General features: G+C 40.6%; 2 protein-coding genes across 2 annotated transcripts in view; both read left to right on the top strand.

Moving 5' to 3' along the window:
• The window catches only part of LOC1275291 (bifunctional peptidase and arginyl-hydroxylase JMJD5), a 35,536-nt gene extending 20,073 nt beyond the window's left edge, over positions 1-15,463 (top strand). The window contains exons 3-8 of the mRNA XM_061659585.1: positions 7,518-7,873; positions 8,622-8,793; positions 14,151-14,262; positions 14,431-14,615; positions 14,803-14,883; positions 15,242-15,463. Of these exons, the coding sequence (XP_061515569.1) occupies positions 7,518-7,873; positions 8,622-8,793; positions 14,151-14,262; positions 14,431-14,615; positions 14,803-14,883; positions 15,242-15,336 (1,001 nt within the window). The 3' untranslated portion in view covers positions 15,337-15,463. The remainder of the gene's footprint in view (positions 1-7,517; positions 7,874-8,621; positions 8,794-14,150; positions 14,263-14,430; positions 14,616-14,802; positions 14,884-15,241) is intronic.
• The window catches only part of LOC5668003 (cationic amino acid transporter 3), a 75,504-nt gene that overhangs the window by 21,767 nt on the left and 32,920 nt on the right, over positions 1-20,817 (top strand). The gene's annotated exons all lie outside the window — the stretch shown is intronic.

Below are 20,817 nucleotides of genomic sequence, written 5' to 3' on the forward strand. Positions count from 1 at the left end.
ATAGTAAGGGGGTTTTCGCAAGCTTGTAGCACAGGCCATCCTACCGCAGCAAGGAGCGGCAGAAGATGGCGTAGCAATAGGGTAGCAGAATTTCAATAAAGGCTAACATATCTCTCCTGCTCATCTTCCCTTCCTCTATGGTGCTGGTTTGTGGAATTTAGCTTTGCAGCTTGGCACGCTCTAGAATAAAGCTGCTTTAGGTTGACGGATACAAAAATGGAGAAAAGCCGGCAGCTGCAATCATGGCGGGATCGTACCCAACAGTACAAACTTCATTTAAGCTTCGAACCACGAACCCGTCATCCTCCTCCCAAGAATGCTCCGGATCGTTGGCTGTCTGCTTTGACCCGTGGTTTGGGACCACAACTCGTTCACAACCACGCCCCCACCCTCCCGCTCCCTCCTTCCCTTGCATACAGTGTGCACAGTTGGTTCCTTCCCGGGATAAGGTTCAGGTTCACACCATGCTTGATTTTCCATTTCCGCTTGCAAACACACAGAGAAAAAACATGTCTATAGTGAATAAAGAAGACGTCTGTGTACGTGGTTGTATGTGTGTGTGTGTGTGTGTGTGTGTGTGTGTGTGTGTGTGTGTGTGTGTGTGTGTGTGTGTGTGTGTGTGTGTGTGTGTGTGTGTGTGTGTGTGTGTGTGTGTATGTGTGTGTGTTTGTGCTGGTTGGACATAAATAAACCATCTTTTGCTGCGTCTACCCCGGTCAAGCCGCCAAGGGTCGCCACATAAATAGATGAAAGGCCAGTGCAACAGAGGGTTGCAGAGTCGGGTTTATTTTCTTTCTTGCCGACGACGGAACCGCCATCTTTGTGATGTGACGTCGCAAGGGCGCAAGGGCGTGGAGAAAGGTGAAAAGGGGGGAATGGTTGATAAAATAAACATACCCGCCTACTGCTGCCACTACTGTTGCTGTTGCTGCTGCTGCTGCTAGTAGCGTACGGCTCCTTAGTTACCGATACACTGGGCTACACACATAGCGGATACTTTATCCTCAATCCCAAAACGCAGGATAATAAAAGTGGAAAAATAAAAAGATACAGATCGCTTCCTTCTTGTGATATGGACGACAGGAGCGAAAAAATAAACCAACAAAATGCGAAGCCATTCTTCAATGTTGCTTCCTGGATGTGTTGAATTTTATTTTTAGTTTTAGAGCATCTTTTGCGTCTTGGTTTTCCTCCTTCCGTGGCATTTATTTGTCCCTTCGGAGCAATTGCGTCTGGGGCTGGTAGGTCTGATCCTGCTCTCTTCTCTTGCACAAACAAACTCACACAAACACATTCAAAGAGAAAAGGACATAAAAGAGGCAGAAGGGGTCACTGGCCGTCACGGGAAGATGATCGTCCCACGGTGCATCGTCCAGTAGCAAGGAAGGAACGGAAAAGCCTCACCACACCAGGTCCAGATTCAAGTGTTCCAAAATAAAAAATGAGGTTAAACACATGATCCCTGGTGTTGTTTTCTGTGTATTTTTTTCTATACCTCAAACCGAGGATACAGTACTACCCTTCGGTCCAGTATACACATTTGCACATTCCGGCCGAGTCAGCAAATTGAATTCGTGTGAGCAAAAATTATCCTCACATAAACTGTTTTTTGTATATGGCTACACATCCTTCCCCTTCTTGGTCTGTGATTTTTTGAGGATGAAGGAGATTTGTGTGGATTCGTTCATTTTTTTTATTCAGTACAAGACTCTTCTTCATAAAAAGGTTGGAGCAGAATTTCATATTTCATGCCTGACATAGTGTTGCAAAACGTAGTGCTTCGTGTTACTGAAGTTACAGTCATTTTTCGAACGTATTGAAATTATTATTCAATCCCGTTTTCTCTTCCGTTCGGTAGTGTACCGCTCGCAATGCAGGAAGGAGTCATCAAATATTTAATATACTTCCCCGGAACTGGTCCTTGAGAGGCGCAAAATGCGGAATCTGTTGATGACAAGTTTTATATATTTTTAATTTGGTTTTTATTTCAATCAATCACATGATGAAATATTGTCAATTTGGAATGGTTTAATTTATGCACATTTCGGATATTTGTTGTTTAATTTTCATTTGGTTATAAACGAGTTAATATTCCAATAAAGATATATATGTACCATGTACATGTCTTTTGAAATTTTCTTTGTAGTGTGGCTTTTATTTTTATTTTTTATGAAATTATAGTTTTTTTATAATATATCATATATCATGATAGTAGAATACATTTTGTATGTAGTTCGGAACCATGCCACTTGCTGGCTTTGCTTAAATGATCGTATGAAGGGATTTTTCAAAGCCATTTTTCGTTTTTAAGCGTTTCATGATCTGATTTCTTTCTAATTTGTAGTTTGTTTCTGTTTGTTAAAGTTAAAAAAATATTCTGTCATGTTTCAGACTGAAAGAGATATCCCAAAATTTTAAATTACACATTATATTTGGCTTTGGAAAAGGAAAACTAGTTTTAATTTTGGCCACTTTTATTCACACGTAGAACAAAAGATGCCGGTCTCGTGGTGCAGTCGTCAACTCGAACGATATAACAACATGCCCGTCATGGGTTCAAGCCCCGTATGGACCGTGCCGCCATACGTAGGACTGACTATCCTGCTATGGGGGGAATCAATAAGTCACTGAAAGCCAAGCCCAGAAGTAGTGGTACAGGCAGGCTTAGACCGACAACGGTTGTTGAGCCAAAAAGAAAAGAAGAAGAACAAAATATAAAAACACACATTCACACTTTATATGCATGATATTTCAATCGTCTGACACTAGTTATAGTTTATATGGTGAGTTAGACCGACTTGCTGGAAACAAGATTGCAAGCTGGCATTCCACACCGGCCACGAGCAGACGACGACGTAACGCTACACCGGCCACGAGCAGACAACGGCGACACGCGTAAGAAATGCTACACGTAGACCGATCGTGAGAACGGACCGATGCAACCAGCAACCAGCGGTCTAGTTAGAACATTAGCTTGATAGGTTTAAGCAGTCGAAGTTTAGAATCAGTCAGATATAGTTCTGGTTTAGCATTAGTCAGGAGTAATCCGGTTGGTATAAATAACAATTTTTTTTTTATGGCCAACCGGTCAAGATAAAGATTAACTGGCGCCCGAAAAGAGACCCGATATTGTGAAGTTTTTATAAAATTGTTTTGTGAAGTGACTACGTAAGAGTAATGTTGCAACAGGACAGTTTGTTAAAAACGAGTGTTACCTATCGCCCCGCAAAAAAGTGACATTTTTCAGTAGAAGCAGTTCGTGTGATACCGTAGTATCAACAAGTGGTTAAAAGCTCATCTTGTTGAAAAAAGGAACCATTATCTACGAATCGAGAAGTACCATTATCGGGTCAACACCACGACTGAATGACTTCCACAGTAAGAGGAAAGGAGCAGCAGTCGAAGTTTAGAATCAGTCAGATATATTTCAGCTTTAGCATTAGTCAGGAGTAATCCTGTTGGTATAAATAAAAATATTTTTTTATGGCCAACCGGTCAAGATAAAGATTAACTGGTGGGTATTCAAAATCAAAAACTATTTCTGGAATCACATCGGGACCTGGTTGCTCTTTCTGCTTTGCGATGCATGTATCAAATTCCTAGAATTATAAAATGTAACAAAAATTGTGCAATTGGCTTCTTCTATATCCTTTCCACGTCAATTAGAAAAGAGCATTAAATACATATATTTTGGCTGCGATAGTAACAGGGGGTAAATTAATATAGTTGGAAGAGCGGCCGAATTCGAAATGTACAATTTTGAATACCCAAGATTTTCAAGCAATATGGTATATAATGTGCACAAGGTTTAATAAATGTTTCTTCTTTCTTTTTGGCTCAACAACCGTTGTCGGTCAAGGCTTGCCTGTACCACTACTTGTGGGCTTGGTTTTAAGTGACTTAATGATCCCCCCATAGCAGGATAGTTAGTCCTACGTATGGCGGCACGCTCCATTTGGGGCTTGAACTCATGGCGGGCATATTGTAAAGTCGTACGAGTTGACGACTGTACTATGAGACCGACTAATAAATTACCTGATATACGACATTCAAAAGCAACAAGCCTGGCAAATGCCCACTGTACATTGGATAAAATTAATAAATAACGCATAAATATATCAAATAAACAAATAAATAAGTAAATTAAAAATATAAAAAAATCAATGTAGAACCATTTATCACAGGTCGTTGGGTGTATTTAATTTCCTTAGTTGCAATGAATAAGGATATCAAAATAAGTAAATATTAATCATAGTAAAAAATAGTAAGATTATAAAAATATGTAAAATTTCACGTATTTAATGTACTAACATTCAGACAGAAAAAACGGTATTGAATGTGTTCTTCTACGTTTTATTTATTGTATTGGTTTTACATTTTTAGCCTATTGCTATGACTTAGTCATCCCCGTTTAAATACTACTCGAAGTACAACCTACAATGGTCACAGCCAAAATCGGAAAGCAAACTTTTATCGTCCTAAACACCATTGTTCTGCTCCATTGGCACCAAACTTTGCAGTATACCGTGGTGCTGTAAAATAGTCAAAAATAATTTCAATCAAAACTTCCTTCCTTCATTCCTTTTCTTTCCTTTTTTTCATCTCCCCCTTTTTCTCTTACTCTCAACTCTCTTTGTACGTCATACCACCAAAACTTTTTAAACTTTTTGATCTGAAACAGCAAACCAACAAAAAAAAGAAAAAGGCTTCGTAACCTTCGAAAGAAACATCGCGGGGGGAAGGGGTGAATAAATTTTATAAAAATGCCTCAAGATTAAAACCACAACTTTTTCACTGTTCAGTGAGCTGTTTGCGCGAGTTAAGACTACTTGGAAGCATTTTCTTTTCGGCTTAAGCAAAGCAGTGTTTCAATATTGTGGTGAACCTGTCTCAATAGATGCTAGTGGTTTAATTGGTAGTAAGAGAAAAGTTTGATATTTTGAGAAAAGATCAAACAGTTAAATTCGTTTTAGTCTTTTTGTTGGGTACGATTATGATTTTCCAAAGACTACTCACGTACAAACTGATTTTCATTTCAAACTGATGTAAATTGATGAACATATTTATAGCTATTTAAATTAATATTGAATTTATGGTTCTTCCTATCATTATCATGTGTGTGCGACAAGCGTAGTCGATCTAGGACTGCCTCTGTGACTAATGTGGTTCACTTAAGCCATCCATTCGCGAGATACTAACAGAAGAGGAGCACGTTTTTAAGCCTTAAATTTGACAGATCTAGCATGGGAATGGCCCATCATTTATAGTGTAAAAAGTACAACACAACAAGACCCTTTTTCAAAACCTTTTGTTACAAACATCGAACTAAACATGCTCTGCTATCTTACTGTACAGCACACAATGGAGGCGCCCGGTGGCTGTTATAAAGCAAACAATACCGATACCTCACCGATATCGATACCACGGACACAGTGCCACGTTTGCATTCCCTCTGTACCACCTTCTATTTACCCGCTTCATGCCACACACACACACAGCACCAGATGCGAAAAGGTGGACGTTAAAGTGTAAGCTACACTACCCGGCAACCCCCCCCCCCCCCCTTGCAAGCATCCTACCCCTAGCCAGCACGACAACTTTGACCCACTTGACCGCTTGCTGCACTTGGTGGTGTGGAATGAAATTGAATTAAACTTTCCACCTCCAACCCGCTTCCGTTTCGTATTCCCCTTCCGAGAGCAGGCCGCTGGTACCCTTGCAACCGTGAGTCGATATCTCTCCAGCGTCCGGCTGGTGCACAGTACAGTGCAGCAAGTTTATCATGCATTTTTCCAATTCCCTGAGCCCTGAGTAGTATATAGGAACACAGGAACGGAACGGACCCTCGACTGCCATCCCCGAAATGCGATGAGGCTACATCGTATTGATATTGCTTTAATTGCACTAAAAGCAACCGGGCACGTCAAGGCTAAAGTTGAGTGGTCCCCAGCGCACTGGTCGGGTTTTCCATTTTGTTGTTGTGCGAGTTGTACGTTCCCGTAAAAACAAATCACTATTGCATAAGCTGCAGGCGCTTACTGGGTGGATGGTTGTAGCAAGCTTTTGAGTTGGTGTGAAAACTATTGCAACTTTGGCAAGCAGAAACTGAGGCGGATGGTATGAATGCAAAACAACACAGCTTACAAATAAAATCAGGATGCATTACAAAGAAAGCTAGCTGTATTACGGTACACAAAAAAAAACAACAAAATAAAAAAGCAAAAAAAATGGGAATTGAGCTTCCCCGGAGGAGGGATAAAATTTATTCTCGCTAAAACAATGATCCATCATCACTGTTAAGAATGCACAAAAAAAGTATCAAATTTCATTAGCAAACCCAACTTCCCATCGCTTCCACCGACCGAAGGGTGATAATGGTTATGGTTTTCTATCCACGCTTTATGCTTTTTCATTTCGGACATTTCGTGCTGTTTTACAGATGTGTTTCATTTCACACCACTACACAATAATAAACAAGCTGCTGCAACGATGGTGTGACGATAGGGTGGAGTTTAGTATTCAAGATTTTGCTCCATTAATCGTGCAGAACAGCACACAACACACCACCACGTTCCCGCGTGGAAGGGCAGAACCGTGACAGAAAAGTACAAAAGATAGAGATACAAAAAACAAGAGAAACAAAGACTATCTCCGTGTTTTTTTCTTCTCCTCCTTACGTGGCGTAAACATTGTTCGCGCAACAAAGTTACGCGTAAAGCATACCGTAAAACATAAGAAAGGGGCACGAGTTGAATGAAATATTCATATTCTTAAGCAAGTGCTTTGCCCACGCTGTTTTCTTGTTCTCAAACCACCCACCTCACCCGTTCTGCTGCACCCTGGAGAAATACAGCGAGAGAAGCAAGCAAAGGGGTGTGGACGATAGTTACGGTTATGCTTTTTAACATGACTGCCAGCACAACAGCAAATTGCACAGCATGTGCTGTGTACCTTTTTGCTACATCAATCTCGTCTCGCGAATGAAACGAATTTTCATTTTCCACCGCCTGCTTCGAGTAAACAGCATCGCACGTGAGCGAACCGTACCGGCGATAGGGCGTGTTGAACGCTTTTCCTCGTAAAATCATTCCCCTGATGGGAGTGGAGGATTCGCACTACCCCTTCACATACTGCCCGGCGCCACAAAGTTCACCGTGATTAAGATAAATGAATTTACATGCAAATGATGATGATTATTCCGCGTGACATCGGTATTGGTAGCTTTGCTTTTCGATGCAATCGCTCCCCGTGTGCTCGGGGTTTGTGTTGGCGGATTGCTTGGCGAAGGTGATTGCTGCAACGGTGTTTAGTAACGAGCGGCGGTTTGCAGAATAGGGCTAAATGTATTCGGCTTCGCAAACCAAAATGGAACCCACCCGCACGTTGGGGGGAAAGGGAAATTGCATAAAATTATAATCTAACCACCATATGAGCAGTGTGTAGGTGTAGATCTACAGGCCCGTCGTGCGAGTTTGTACCTGGGCTGATTCCCATTTTCCCGCTTTACTCATTCGCAGCGTACCAGTCCGTGCACATAACGAACCTAAACGTACCGAAGACGTACGTCCTCGATCGGAGCACTTACGATGCGGTCGGATCCAGCACACCCCCGTCGGTGGTACAGTATGGTGGTGGGGAAGATGACGATGTTACCACCGGTCTGCCGATGACATCCACCACCGTGCAACAGCTACCCGCCAGCGTGTCTACAGTGCCGAGCGAACTGAACTTCACAACCGACACCGGCCTGAAGCCACTCATCATGGACTGTCAGTATGAGATTAAGGCGCGCGAGTGCGGCTTCGTGCTCAAGTGGTACTTCAACAAGAAGCTCATCTACCAGTGGATACCGTCCCGGACACCGGTCGGAATGGTAAGGCGTAATGGGGCAGTACAAGCACAAGCCACATACATTCCCACCGTGACTCTGTCGTTGTAGAAGCAGCGGGCTTTGCTCTTCATTAACGTCTTCGATCGTAAAATGGCATTCCGTGAGGTGTGCGGTACAGTGTGATGCGCGAGATGATGGTACCGGGTGTGCAAATTTGGATGTATTATTTCTTCGAAATCTTACCGTCATCAATCTTCAGGAGACAGTAACAGTTAAAAAATTCACGTGAATGTGAATTATTAATTTTACATTTGACTTGTCTTATAATTTTTTGTATAGTTTTTCTATGCTTACCATTTGTATGCAACAATTGCGCCTAAAAGTATGGAATTTGCTGTACAAAATATCCTTCTTTATTACTGCATACCATCCTTTAAAACATATTAAACTAATAAAAATACATCGTATATCTTTCCACTTCACTTGATTAAGAACGATGTAGTGATAATTGCAGATTATCTAATAAATAAACAAACATTTAATGAAAACATGTAACAATTTAATGAACTTTACGACCATCATACTCTGCATCGTACTGTACTCGCACTTCGAAATCCATCCATAATTCTAATACCATCATGTCCCCTCGTACACGTTAGCGAGTATACAGTGAGGTCGAACCGCTTGAAGCACTTTATGCCATGCCAATGTTCATTTCCTCTCGAACATGCTTTCCTGCTGGATTACTTCCTCGGCGGCGGAAAAACAACGGCCGTGTCGCGACGCACAGAACCAGTTCAAGAACGAGCTGCAGACCAACTACTCGATGTCCGATTCCATCAACTACAAGTACCGTGCCTTGGTAATACGTAATCCGAAGCTGAACCACAGCGGCGAATACATGTGTTCGGTGCAGACGTACGATTCGTTCGATCGGCGAATGGCGCGGTTTCAGATTGTCGGTAAGTACGTACGTACGTACGGTATCCTATGCTATCCTACGCCCGCCCGCTCCCATAGCGCTCGATATCTGTCATAGACGGAAGGATTCCTCTTTCCGCACCAGCCACATCCCCACAAGTGGTGTGGTAGTGATGGTATGTGATTCGATTAGGCCTCGGATGTAATTACCTTTCCTGAAGGAATGTGCCTTCGTAAGCTTTCGCAAACGTCGGCTGGTGGATCGTGTTGCGTTGTGCTTATTTTACGATGTAATCGCATCTATTGATTTACATCTTCAAGCGCGCAACGGGTGGACAGGAATGTGGAGCGGTATATTAGGTTGCAGCACTAGGGTTTGCCTTTGCATCGTACCGGTGTAGTGTCTATTTATAGTTTCTTCAAGATGTTTCCGGATGTTGGCAATTTGTGGATAGATAGAAAACGATGGTTTTATTAAAATTCTTTCATTAATGATTTTATTGTTATATAATTGGTTTTATTACGTTTCAACTATGACCGCAATGAACATATTTTTTATGGATCATTTAAAGTATAATTGTATAAATGAGCTTAGTGCCATTCAGGAAAATATCTAACTTATTTATCTCTACTGATCTCTTAAGTTCAATGTCGTATGAACTACTTTCATTCTTAATGCAAATACAGCAATTATCCGCAGTACGCGATACTCGATATACGCGAATTCGCAGAAGGCGATTCCTCTAAATTTGACAGCTCCATGTGTTTTTGCAAATATTTTAGTTCTTTGATATATTATATGCTCTTTTTTAATTTCCTTAATATTCTTGAAGCAATTTGCATTAAATTTGTGCAAAAGATACCTATTTTACAACAAAAAACTTTAATGCAAAATCTGTGGCGATATTTTTCAACCCTCGAACCGGTAGTGTAAACAATTTTTCTATAGGAATCCGCTATACGCGAAAACTCGAGATACGCTATTGTGCTCGGTCCCGTACGATAGCGTATATCGGATAATGACTGTACTTAATGCTGATCGGTTTTTATGTTTTGAGAACTTACTTCAACCGATTGGAAAATTTGCGATTATTTAATCACAAAAGGACTCTTTGGCTATTACAAAGGGATTAGCATACAACAGAAAGCATTATTAAAAGCGTATTCTCTTTTCTGTAAAAAATTCAATGGCTGTTTTCATACATACATTGTTAGTCCATGTTTAAATCAACTCGTTAGTAACAAACTCGGATAAAGAAGTATTTTATTTTAAATATTAAGTTTCTTTTTTTAAGTCATATTAATTCTAGCAATATTAATAGGGGAACCTGGGGCAAAATGGTTTGGTGGAGCGAAATGGTCACCTGCATTATTGGTTAACTTACATGTTTACAATGACTTCTAACGATCGAAAAATATCAAACACAGGCGGTCCGCGATATACACGGTACCTCTTATATGCGGATTCGGTGATACGCGGTTTTTAAAATTTGACAGTTATATAGGCAAATTGTACTAATTTGACACATACATTTTCAAATGCAACATAATTTCTCTTTAGATCGAATGTGAAAACCCATTTCAAAAGGTTTGAATCTGCTGTATTCAGTCAGTATCATATCAAATAATTAATAAAGTAGCTAAAACTACCTCCTACTTGCAAAATTATACGAAAATTTGTGATATTTTGGCTGGAAATGACGAGATTCGACTTTCGGTATTTTGAGATACGCGGTATTTTGTACCCGTTTTCGGACCCCATTAATCGTGTATCTCGGGGACCGCCTGTACAATGTTTGATGCCCATCATGTACATTTTATGACCTAAGATTTATAAAAAATAAAGATATAAAATAATTAGTTAAACCAATGCGTTAGCGTATCGAGCGTAGCAAGACCATTTTACCTCGCACAACATTTGCACGACTATTTAAATTTCATTTTATACATTTATATTTGCTGTTAATAAGTTTATATCTATTTTTGTTTCGTGAATAAGAGGTAAAAACATTGGTCGCCGTTAAAATATCAGAGAAAATAAATATTATCCAATGGGTACAGAAAAATATATTTAACTGTGCCATTTTGCCCCGCCTACCTCTAGTCTTAAAACATACAAATTTAATCAGATCTAATATACATCTTTATATAATATTAAATTAAATATCCACTTTCTTATTCACTTCAATTATAGGATACTTTATTAGGGGTTTTACCAATGCTGCAAAATATCACTGTCAATGTCATAAAAAAAATCTGACTGAAACAAAATCTATTTCAGCGTCACGTACTCAAATGTGATAATCAGAGGTGATACTCTAAACGATTGGTGTGACCAATTCATGCTTCGTGACATTTTTGCGACCATCGCTTGGTCAGCCACTACGTCATGACTTTTTTTACTGCAGATCAAATCTGCAAAATGTCACTGACATAGTCATAACAAATTGCGGCTGAAACAAAATAATGTCAGCATCACGAGCTCTACTGTGATGATCGGAGGTGAGACTCATACAGTTTACATGCTTGGACTCATGGACTCATACATGCTTGGTGACATTGTGTGCAACCAACTCTTGGTCAGTCACTTGGTCGTAATATTTTCAGTCGGTGATCATCGCGATAGATATGCGGTGCGTGCGAGTGATTCCAAGAAACAAAATTAGCATAGTTTCTCACTCTGTTTGACCCGACACACTATCAAACCAGACAGAGGAGAAAGCATGCTCATTATTCTGCTTGAGACCACACACCAAGTGTATTCGAAGAATGTCGTGATTATCATTGGAAGAAAATGTCGTGACCAAGTGAGTGATCAAGAGTTGGATGCTAAACAAAATGTCATCAAGCATGTGATTGGTCCACCAACTGTTTGAATCTTAACTCTGATCATCTCAGTTGTGTACGTGAGCTGATTTGAGCTTCGTTTCAGTCATGAGTGTTGATGACTGAAACAGTGGCATTTGGCAGCACTGTTCACAGCCAGAAAAAATCATGATTATGCTTGTGCCGGCATTATGCTAAGCTTGTCAGTGAGAGTATCGCGTTGGACTCGAGCATTCGCATGTCGCGTTCGGCATGTCATGACGCACTTTTTTTTACTATCAGCAATGAGCATCAAGCTACCACGGATATATTCACTGTTTTCGTTGGTGAATATCTCGTGATGCTCATGACATTTTGCAACACTGGTTTTTATTATGTATGGGAAGGTAGGTAAAGACGGACACGTTAAGGGAAATGGTAAAAATCTAGGGATATATAAGTGCAACGACCATGAAAATGTGCATACATTATCTTACACTCATGTTTTATCAGAAAATGTGTTAAAACTTTTAAGTTTCCATCGATTTTTGCGTTTTTTTCATGAATGAAAAACATGTTTTTTTTTCGTGCAGTTTTAAAATGTTCGGGTAAGACGGACACCTGATATGGGAAAGATGGACACCATGAAGGGTAAGATGGACACCTGTAGAAAAGGTTAGAAAGTGAAGAGTTTTACAATATTTTAACAAATTCTATCGCTTTCCACGTCCTGGTACGTTTATAAACCAATTCTTGGTCTATTGCAACGGCGATTCATTCAGCCATAAATTTAGGAATTGTAAACGGCACTTTTAATATATCGTAGAATGCAGCATCTAAAGCATTATTGACATATCGCGCACTTGCAGCTGACGTTGCTCTAGAATACAGAACAACAGTCTAGAACTTCCTTTTAGGAAATTACTCCGCAAAAAGTCCACGACCCCAGTATTCATGAGGGACTTGTTAACAGTTTAATCCATTTTCCACCATGTCAAAATTCAACATTTGATTTTTGTAATCCAATAGAATTTCTCTTCTATTCCTGAACAATGTCATATAAATGCCTCATCTTTTTATTGCTTAAAGTTGTCCAAGTCGTGAGAAGATATTGAATTTCGTGAAGCGCCTCATCAGCGTCGAGCGAGTAATAGCATAACGAATGGCTACTATTTTTACCGGTGTTTCATTTCTCGCTTATTTCAATACTTTCTCTAGTTACTGATTGATTTATAGCATCGGAATATCCTTATTTAAGATATTTGAAGAAATATATTCATCACCAATTGATATAAGATGTAAAAAAAATCAATAAATTCGGTGTCCATTTTTCCCTACAACAAAGTGTCCGTCTTTCCCGCTTTGATGTTAGAATGTTTAAACCACCAGAAAACAATATTTTGTATTGCTTTTACCCTCGTTCTTCCGCCAGTTTTTTCATTAATGATCACGACAACCCATTCATGAAATAAAACTTCCGGAAATATAAACAATACAAGTTGTAGAGCTTAAGATCGGCAGTAGTCAAATTAGATCCACAAGGGTGCACATGATTGAAAATTTGTTTTGTTCGTGGATTTAACCAATTTTATATATATTATGCCAAAAATGTCTTCAAATGTGTTGTTCTACCTTCAGTTTGGATTCTACATAGTTGAATTACTCGAAAATTACCTTTTTCATGCATTTATGAGAAGTGTCCATCTTACCCGCAGTGTCCGTCTTTACCTACCTTCCCCTACGGCAAAAAAAGCCATTCATTCATTTCAGAGGTATATGGAAAATAATAACAAATTAGTCTTGAAAATTGACTGTAAATAAATATACAAATGTTTCTGTATTCTGTAAATATACAAATGTCATTCATTATCGCTCATTTGATTGAACACTAATCAAAGTATTAGGTTCGAAGTAATAAATGAAAATAATTGTGCAGAGCTATGGTTGTACCTCCAGAAACTCCAACATCATTCATTGTGCATAGCTTTATTTGGTACATTTTTTATTTAAATTCACCAATCACCTATACCTATGTTGCATAAGAATCCCGATAAATTAATATGTTGTTTTTTCCCCTGTATTTTTATCAATCTATTTTTATCAACCCAAATATAGGACACATATGAATAACAAAGATACTATCAAACATAAATTCCATATCCCACCACCAAACTGCATTGACTTTCTCTGAAGTATAATAGTGTATTGCGTTCGCTTGTGCTGCAATGCTCACGCTTCCTCACTAACTCATAAATAATGAATATCGTCAGAATTATTCAAATTAATCATTAAAAATATAAACAAGCTACAGAGCCGGCACTGTGTGCTACAGGAAATGGGCTGACAATGAAATTGGCCTGTAGACCCCGAATGGAATATTATATTTCCATGAATTAATTTTACATCCTTCTGACCTATCGGAGTATCGGAACAGAATTTTCCTTTTCAGCTCATTGCTTTGCACAGCGCAGTGCTCGCCGAAATGGCAACGTTTTACAGGGAATAAAGCATCCGAACGGTGCAGCTTTGTACACCGCACGCGCCCGGGATAGTTCATTACAAACTGTTAATGCTTGTTGTCCTCTCTTTCCAGTGCCCGAAAAAACGTTACTCCTGCACTACGAAAATGATGGCGAAAGTGATAACATGCTATTAATCAAGTGCAGCGTGTTCATGATATACCCCGAGCCGAACCTGCTGCTGATGTAAGTGCATCGAAACGGTGGCGGTCCCTTTTACCCTAGGATGCCAACATTGCACCTCGAACATTCGAACATTGCACCTGTGCCACTATATTGGTTAAATGTTTGATCTGATCATCATTTCCCGTTTCTTCCTTTCCGTTTTGGGGCCCTCTACCCGAAAACACACAGCGTTAGCGGTAATCTGTTCCTGGTCAGCTCGCGCACACTGGTCACCGCCGATGCAAACCACATGTACAATAAGACCGTTTACGGGAAAATCGATAAACATTTGCTCATCTCACCGACCTCGATCGGCTGCGTGCTGACCGTGCCCGATTCCGGTTACATCCGCAAGCGCGAAACCATCTATTACGGTAAGTGGGTTTGGACACGGATTCGGTAACCACAAACAACGGGAGGAGGGGGGGGGGAGGGGGAATGCGTTCCGGACCGCAATACCACAATTGAAAGTCCGCGTTTTTCTGGCCGATCCGATCCACCTAACCGCAAGTGTCTTTTTCTCCACAATTGCAAAACCCGCCACCATCCATCGGTGGACAGATCCGACGCCGCTAACGAAATGGAGTCGCCTACGGATGGACGAACGGGGCCACTTTCAGCTGCTTTCCGATGACGGTGCAGGTCAGTATAGTGGGGCTTTGATTGGTCCATAAATTTTCCATCTCAATGTCCTTCACTCAAACGCCGAACCGGAAATGACACAGTCCCACCTCCCACCGCTGCTATTGATTTTGGAAGCGTATTGGGACGGTGTTAAAATTTTGATCCTATATCCTATTTTCCTATCGCTCTTTGTTCACGATGCACATCAGATGCACCAACGGGGCATGGCAAGCGGACGGAAGCGGTTAACCACGTCCACGTTGGTGCATTTGTGATGCGCGTGAATGTGTATACATATTTCAAAGCACACCTTCTCATTGCTCATCGTACGTGTGTGTGTTTTTGTTCCTATTTTTGCATCCTTTTTCGTTCACAGGCCAATTAAATCCACTTGCCGGTTGGTTGATTAGTTTAATTGTATTTCTACAGCGCGCCGTTCTCTGGCGACACGACGGAGATTCAATCAAATAGGATAGTCCGTGATGGGCGTAAACGTAGAAAGGGTTTTTATTTCATTTTAAGTGATTTGTTATTCAGTCGGTAGAAAACAAAGAAAAAACAATGTGTAAGAATAAAGGAAATAGAATCCAAAAAACAACCTAATTTGAGCATGTGTTTGAGAACAAAGCTGATGACTATAGACAAGACAAAATTGAATGTGGTAAGTGATGGTTTTGCTCTTTGTTTCTTAATTGAAGAAACACATTCTGCAAAAGGATGTCGTAGCGGTCAGCAAATTTTTTTGACCGAAAGAGCCAAATTCTACACAAATGTTACAAAAAAGTTTGATCGTGAAGAACCAAACAGATAAACCAAGAGTAAAAAGGTGTCATATAAGTTATATGAAATATGTGGTAAATCATAGCATCCATTGACGGAGTTTAAAAAGCAACATGATTTCACCTCATGACTCACTCTCAAGTTGACTTCTGAATACATCACATTAAAACTAGTACCTTTATGGAACAATCCGAAATAGTTCGGACAAATCAGTTTATATATATTTTTTTTAAACAAATTTTCGTAGTAGGGTACGTGTACCAATTCCAGTGTTTCCCATGATTTATTGGTCGGTTCCGAACATTTTTTGGTTTCGTCTCTCGATTTATTCATAGTATCTCATAGGTTTTTGGTTCGTTCCCATAATTTATTGAAATCGTCAGATAGGATATCAATACAATTGAACTAAAAAATTCTGGGAAACGCCCACAAAATCGTGGGAACTCGACAAAAAAAAAATGGACAGCCACCAAAAAATTATGGGAACCAATAAATCAATCGTGGGAAACCCTGTATGGCTATAATATGTCATCATGATACCGATTTTACCCCTGTAGAAATAAGTACTGAGTAAAATGTCAAAAGTCTTTATGTTTTCTTGTAGCCTACAATGAGTAGAACATAAAATCATAATTTTTACTTTCTTACACCTTTCCAATTACATCGTGCATGGACACACTTCATATCACCTGACAATCCTTCCTATCACCTGGAAGTTATACCGAAGCCAGCTACCGTTTCAGCGCGATACGCACAGGAGCACAAATCAGGGTGGTCTGTTTGAATTTGTTTAAATGAAGAATCGTAGCCATTGTTCAACTATCTTCTGGCCAAGACTAGCCCTAACTATCGATCAGGGAAGAACTAGAGCGCATTTGGCAATAAGCCGACGCAAGCGGCCTCAGATTTCGCTTTCTTTGTATGAAAGTCATTGAAGACTGCTTAATTTAAAGAAACTGGTTCGATTTTATAACGCTTTGCAAATAAATGATGCTTAAAACACATATTCACACTTTAGAATTACGTTTACGATGCTCCCGAGTGAGTTTAAAAAAGGGGGGATCTTTATTATTCGACTGCGAAACTTAGACTAATTTGCTGTATTGATGTTTCGATGCTGCTAGGTGTTCTCCACCTGCCGGTCACATTGCCAACCACCTGATGTGATAATATTCATCCCGTCTGTATGGTGTCGTCTGCATACCGGATGGTCCATCCGATCAATACGACACCGCACGTGGAGGTTCCGTTCGCGATCTGCGCCGGTGGTCATGGGTCATGGGTCATAGCCCCTGTGTACATATCTTTAGATTGCAAAAATAACAACGAAAAACCCGATTTTTTCATTGGTAAACTACGCACTACGACCAAAACGACAGTTGTAAACAAAGTCTCCATGACATACTGTGATATTTGGTACACCGATGGCGATGGTGTTACGATGGCTGTGGGCCACGCAAAGGATTCCGCTTTGTAAGTCAAACCCGTTCGAGTAACAGCAATCTTCTCAACCGTTCAACACCAGTAATTAACCTTTCCGCTAGTTGCTCTCTCAAGTAATTTGAGGAGCCTATGCCGCAGAAGGGCGTGAAGAGGGATGTGAGATTTCTTTCGTGATGCAAATATGAAAAATTAAAAAAGGCGAGGTTTCTCAGAGTTGCAAAAATCGAATGCTTGTTTATTCTATGTTTGGTCCCTTTTATTCCACCGGAAGCCCATACAATTTTAGAGTGTTAGTGTATCCTTTCCGAGGACATTGCATAAGTGTACGTACGCGTGAGTGTCGCATGTTAGTGTTTGTTACGCATATTTATTCCGCTTTTACACGCAGCGTACCCGGTTTCTAGTGTAAGGTGATCGCGCATCTCGCGAATTTACAGTTTGACACGTTCGTTACTGATATGTCGCAGCAGTGGCGGATCTAACGGTAGGCGGACTAGGCAGTCGCCTGGGCCCCCCGCCGATTTAGGGGCCCCGTAGATCGCCATTCTATAGTATGCCGTATGGACAGAGTACTAGCGACAAGGGCCTGGTCGTTGGGGCCTCAAGGCTGGCGAATCATTTGCACCCCCCCCCCCCCCCCCCCCCCCCGTCAACAAAAATTTTAGAGCCTGTGACTAATGATCGACGGGGCCCCCGACGACATTTCAATCTCCTAACAGCAAGTTAAGTGCCGCTAACACCCCCCCCCCCACGCCACAACGACATTTACGATTTACAGGGGGCCTCAGCTCATCTTTCCGCCTAGGGCCCGCAATACCCTTAATCCGCCACTGTGTCGCAGGGAATATATCTTGAGAATGGAATCATCTTTATTCACTCAATGTGTACTCTGATCGAGCCTTACAGTGGTACTGCGTTATGCGTGTTACTATGCAACATATCCCCCCTTAATTCAACCAATACGGCTCAAACCTGAGTGGTAGCCCACGAATCCTTCGAGGTCTTTCCGCTTTCATGGGTTGAGCAGACAATTTCTATTTTCACACGAAGCTTCCTCCTGTAGACGCATCTAAAGTTAGTTTGCATGTGAGCTAACAATTCGCTGGTTGTCTTCCTACATTACGTTGTAGTTCACTCTACCGACTCGTTCGACTATTGATGCCGATTTCCACTCCCAGGAATTATTGCGATGGACTTGTGCATAAACCGCTTCTCCAGGAAGGAAGAATTTTCTACCAGCTTTTGGCTTTTCATTTCGTGACCGTGAAACAGGATGTAAAAATAATGACTGAATTGTTCGATTAAGCCGCGGAAACATCAATTCAGCTGGAGACTTTTCTAGTACAGGTGTGGTTCGATAAACTTGCAGAAAAGTCTGCAATGCTTCATCCAAAGTCTCTCCTCCTGCTCGAGTGTACGCTAAGTATTTCGCAATGTACGGTTTAGTGTGTCCACGAAACGTTCTGCCTAACAGTTTGACTGCGGATGGTATGGTGCAGTACGGATGTGACAAATACCCAACTGTTTGCAAAATGCTTGGAATTCATAGCTAGTGAACTGTGTACCATTATCAGAGACTATAGTTTCTGCAACACCAAACGTTGCAAATGATTGCGTTAGAAACTTGATAGTTGTCTTTGCTGTTGTAGTTTTGGTAGCTTATACTTCTGGTCATTTTGTGTATGGATCAACTACAACTAAGAAATGTACGCCATCTACAGGACCGACATAGTCCACGTGTATACGTGACCATGGCTTTTCCGGCATAGGCCAACATTCAGGTGTTTCTTTGATTGGTGCTTTGCCAGCAGTGCAACATGAAGTACAACGCCGGACAAAGTTTTCGATATCGACATCCATTTCCGGCAAAAAACGAAACTGCGAGAAATGGATTTCATTCACACCTTTCTAGGATGACCACGATGGAATTGTTGCAGTAACTTTTTCCTGTAAATGTTTGGAACAACAACTCTATTGTGGAACAAGATACATCTGTAATAAGCAAGGTTGCTGGCAACACTGGCATATGACAGTTCTGGCTGCTTGGGGAATGATCCAGCAGACGTGCTTGGGAACTAGAGAGCAACAGACGTATCCGTAATAAAGTGTACATAATAAAACTTATTACATGGTGTCAGAAGTGTAAGAACTCTCGGAACCTAAAAGCAAACGGGAAAGTATCGTCCAATATCCGGTAAATCGTGGATTTATTGTCGTTTGCCAGCAGAACAAACGCATATTAAAATCGCATATTGCGTGTATCAAGAGAAGAAAAGAAGCAGCAAGATGGCGGCAAATTCAGCAGACCGCTTACCAAGAGCGCTGGATTGTTCAGATTTGGCAAAAGAATGGCCAAAATGGAAGCAGCAGTTTCACATCTTTATGATTGCGAATAACAAAATCAACGAGGACGAGCGGAACAAGATCGCGATCTTTTTATGGCTAGTTGGTGATCACGGAGTTGAAATATACAACACATTATTTCCCAGCAACGGAGACATGAAGGCAATGTTCGGTGAAATTGTCGAAAACAATGCAAAAAAAGATGATAAAGGAGATGCTGCTAAAAAAGAAGAAATAGGCAGAACATTGGATGACGTCATTACTGCTTTTGATTCTTACTGTCTTCCAAGAAAAAATTTGGCCATCGAAGCGTTCAAATTCAACCTCATAGAGCAGAATGAAAATCAACCCTTTGCAGAGTTTGAAACGGCACTACGAAAACAAATGGCATTTTGCGAATTTGAGTGTGCAAATTGTCACGCATCCTATGCTGACCGAATGCTTCGTGATCGTATTATAGTCGGCATCCAGAATAAAACGTTGCAGCTAAAATTGTTGGATGCAAAAGACGAGCCGCTTAAAAACGTCGTAGAAATGTGTAAAACGTATGAGGCTGCATCAAAACACAAGCAGTTAATTCAGACCAACGATGTACATCACCTCAATAGTGTAGAAAAAGATGCTGGAAATTGGAAAATAGACACAATTCAGCGTAGTAAACTTCATAAGGCAAGTTGCTATAACTGTGGACAACCTTTTAACGGGAGTCATCGTCGTTATTGTCCTGCAAAGAATGTGATCTGTAACAATTGCGGAAAGCGGGGACATTTCATGAAATTCTGCAAAGCTCCGAAGATCAACAGCAACAGTGACATCTCACGGGAACCGGTACGAACAACGCATGAAGTGAAGCAAAGGAACGACAAAGATGTAAACATGATCGCGTGGGTTGATTCAGGTAACATTGTTAGAGATGTTTATTGTGAGGGTATGGAAAATAGGGATTCTTATGAATTTCAAAATAATTATTATTGTAGAGTAAACTGTAACGTAGCAACAGTGGGTTCCAATTACAAATGGACTAAACGATACCTAATTCAGGACTGGCCAGTGGAATTTAAGCTTGATACCGGTGCAGATGTCAATTGCATTCCTGTTAGCGTGGTTACCCGTATGAACTTACCGTTGTCGAAAGAGCGTACATTTAATGTTGTGGATTATAATAATAATCGTATAAAAATACACGGTCAGATTCGTCTTACTTGTGTTGACGAGGAAACCAAAAACGCATTATCAGCTAATTTCTTTGTTGTAGATGACAATCTTCAACCAATATTGGGATTACAAACATGTATAGCATTTGGATTGCTGAAACGCTTGAATAGTATAGAATCATCTCAGTCTTTTCCATCAGACAGGAAAACGTTCATTGATTCAAATGCAGAT

The sequence above is a fragment of the Anopheles gambiae genome, chromosome 3 (genome assembly GCF_943734735.2).
Source record: "Anopheles gambiae chromosome 3, idAnoGambNW_F1_1, whole genome shotgun sequence".
Lineage (NCBI taxonomy): Eukaryota > Metazoa > Arthropoda > Insecta > Diptera > Culicidae > Anopheles > Anopheles gambiae.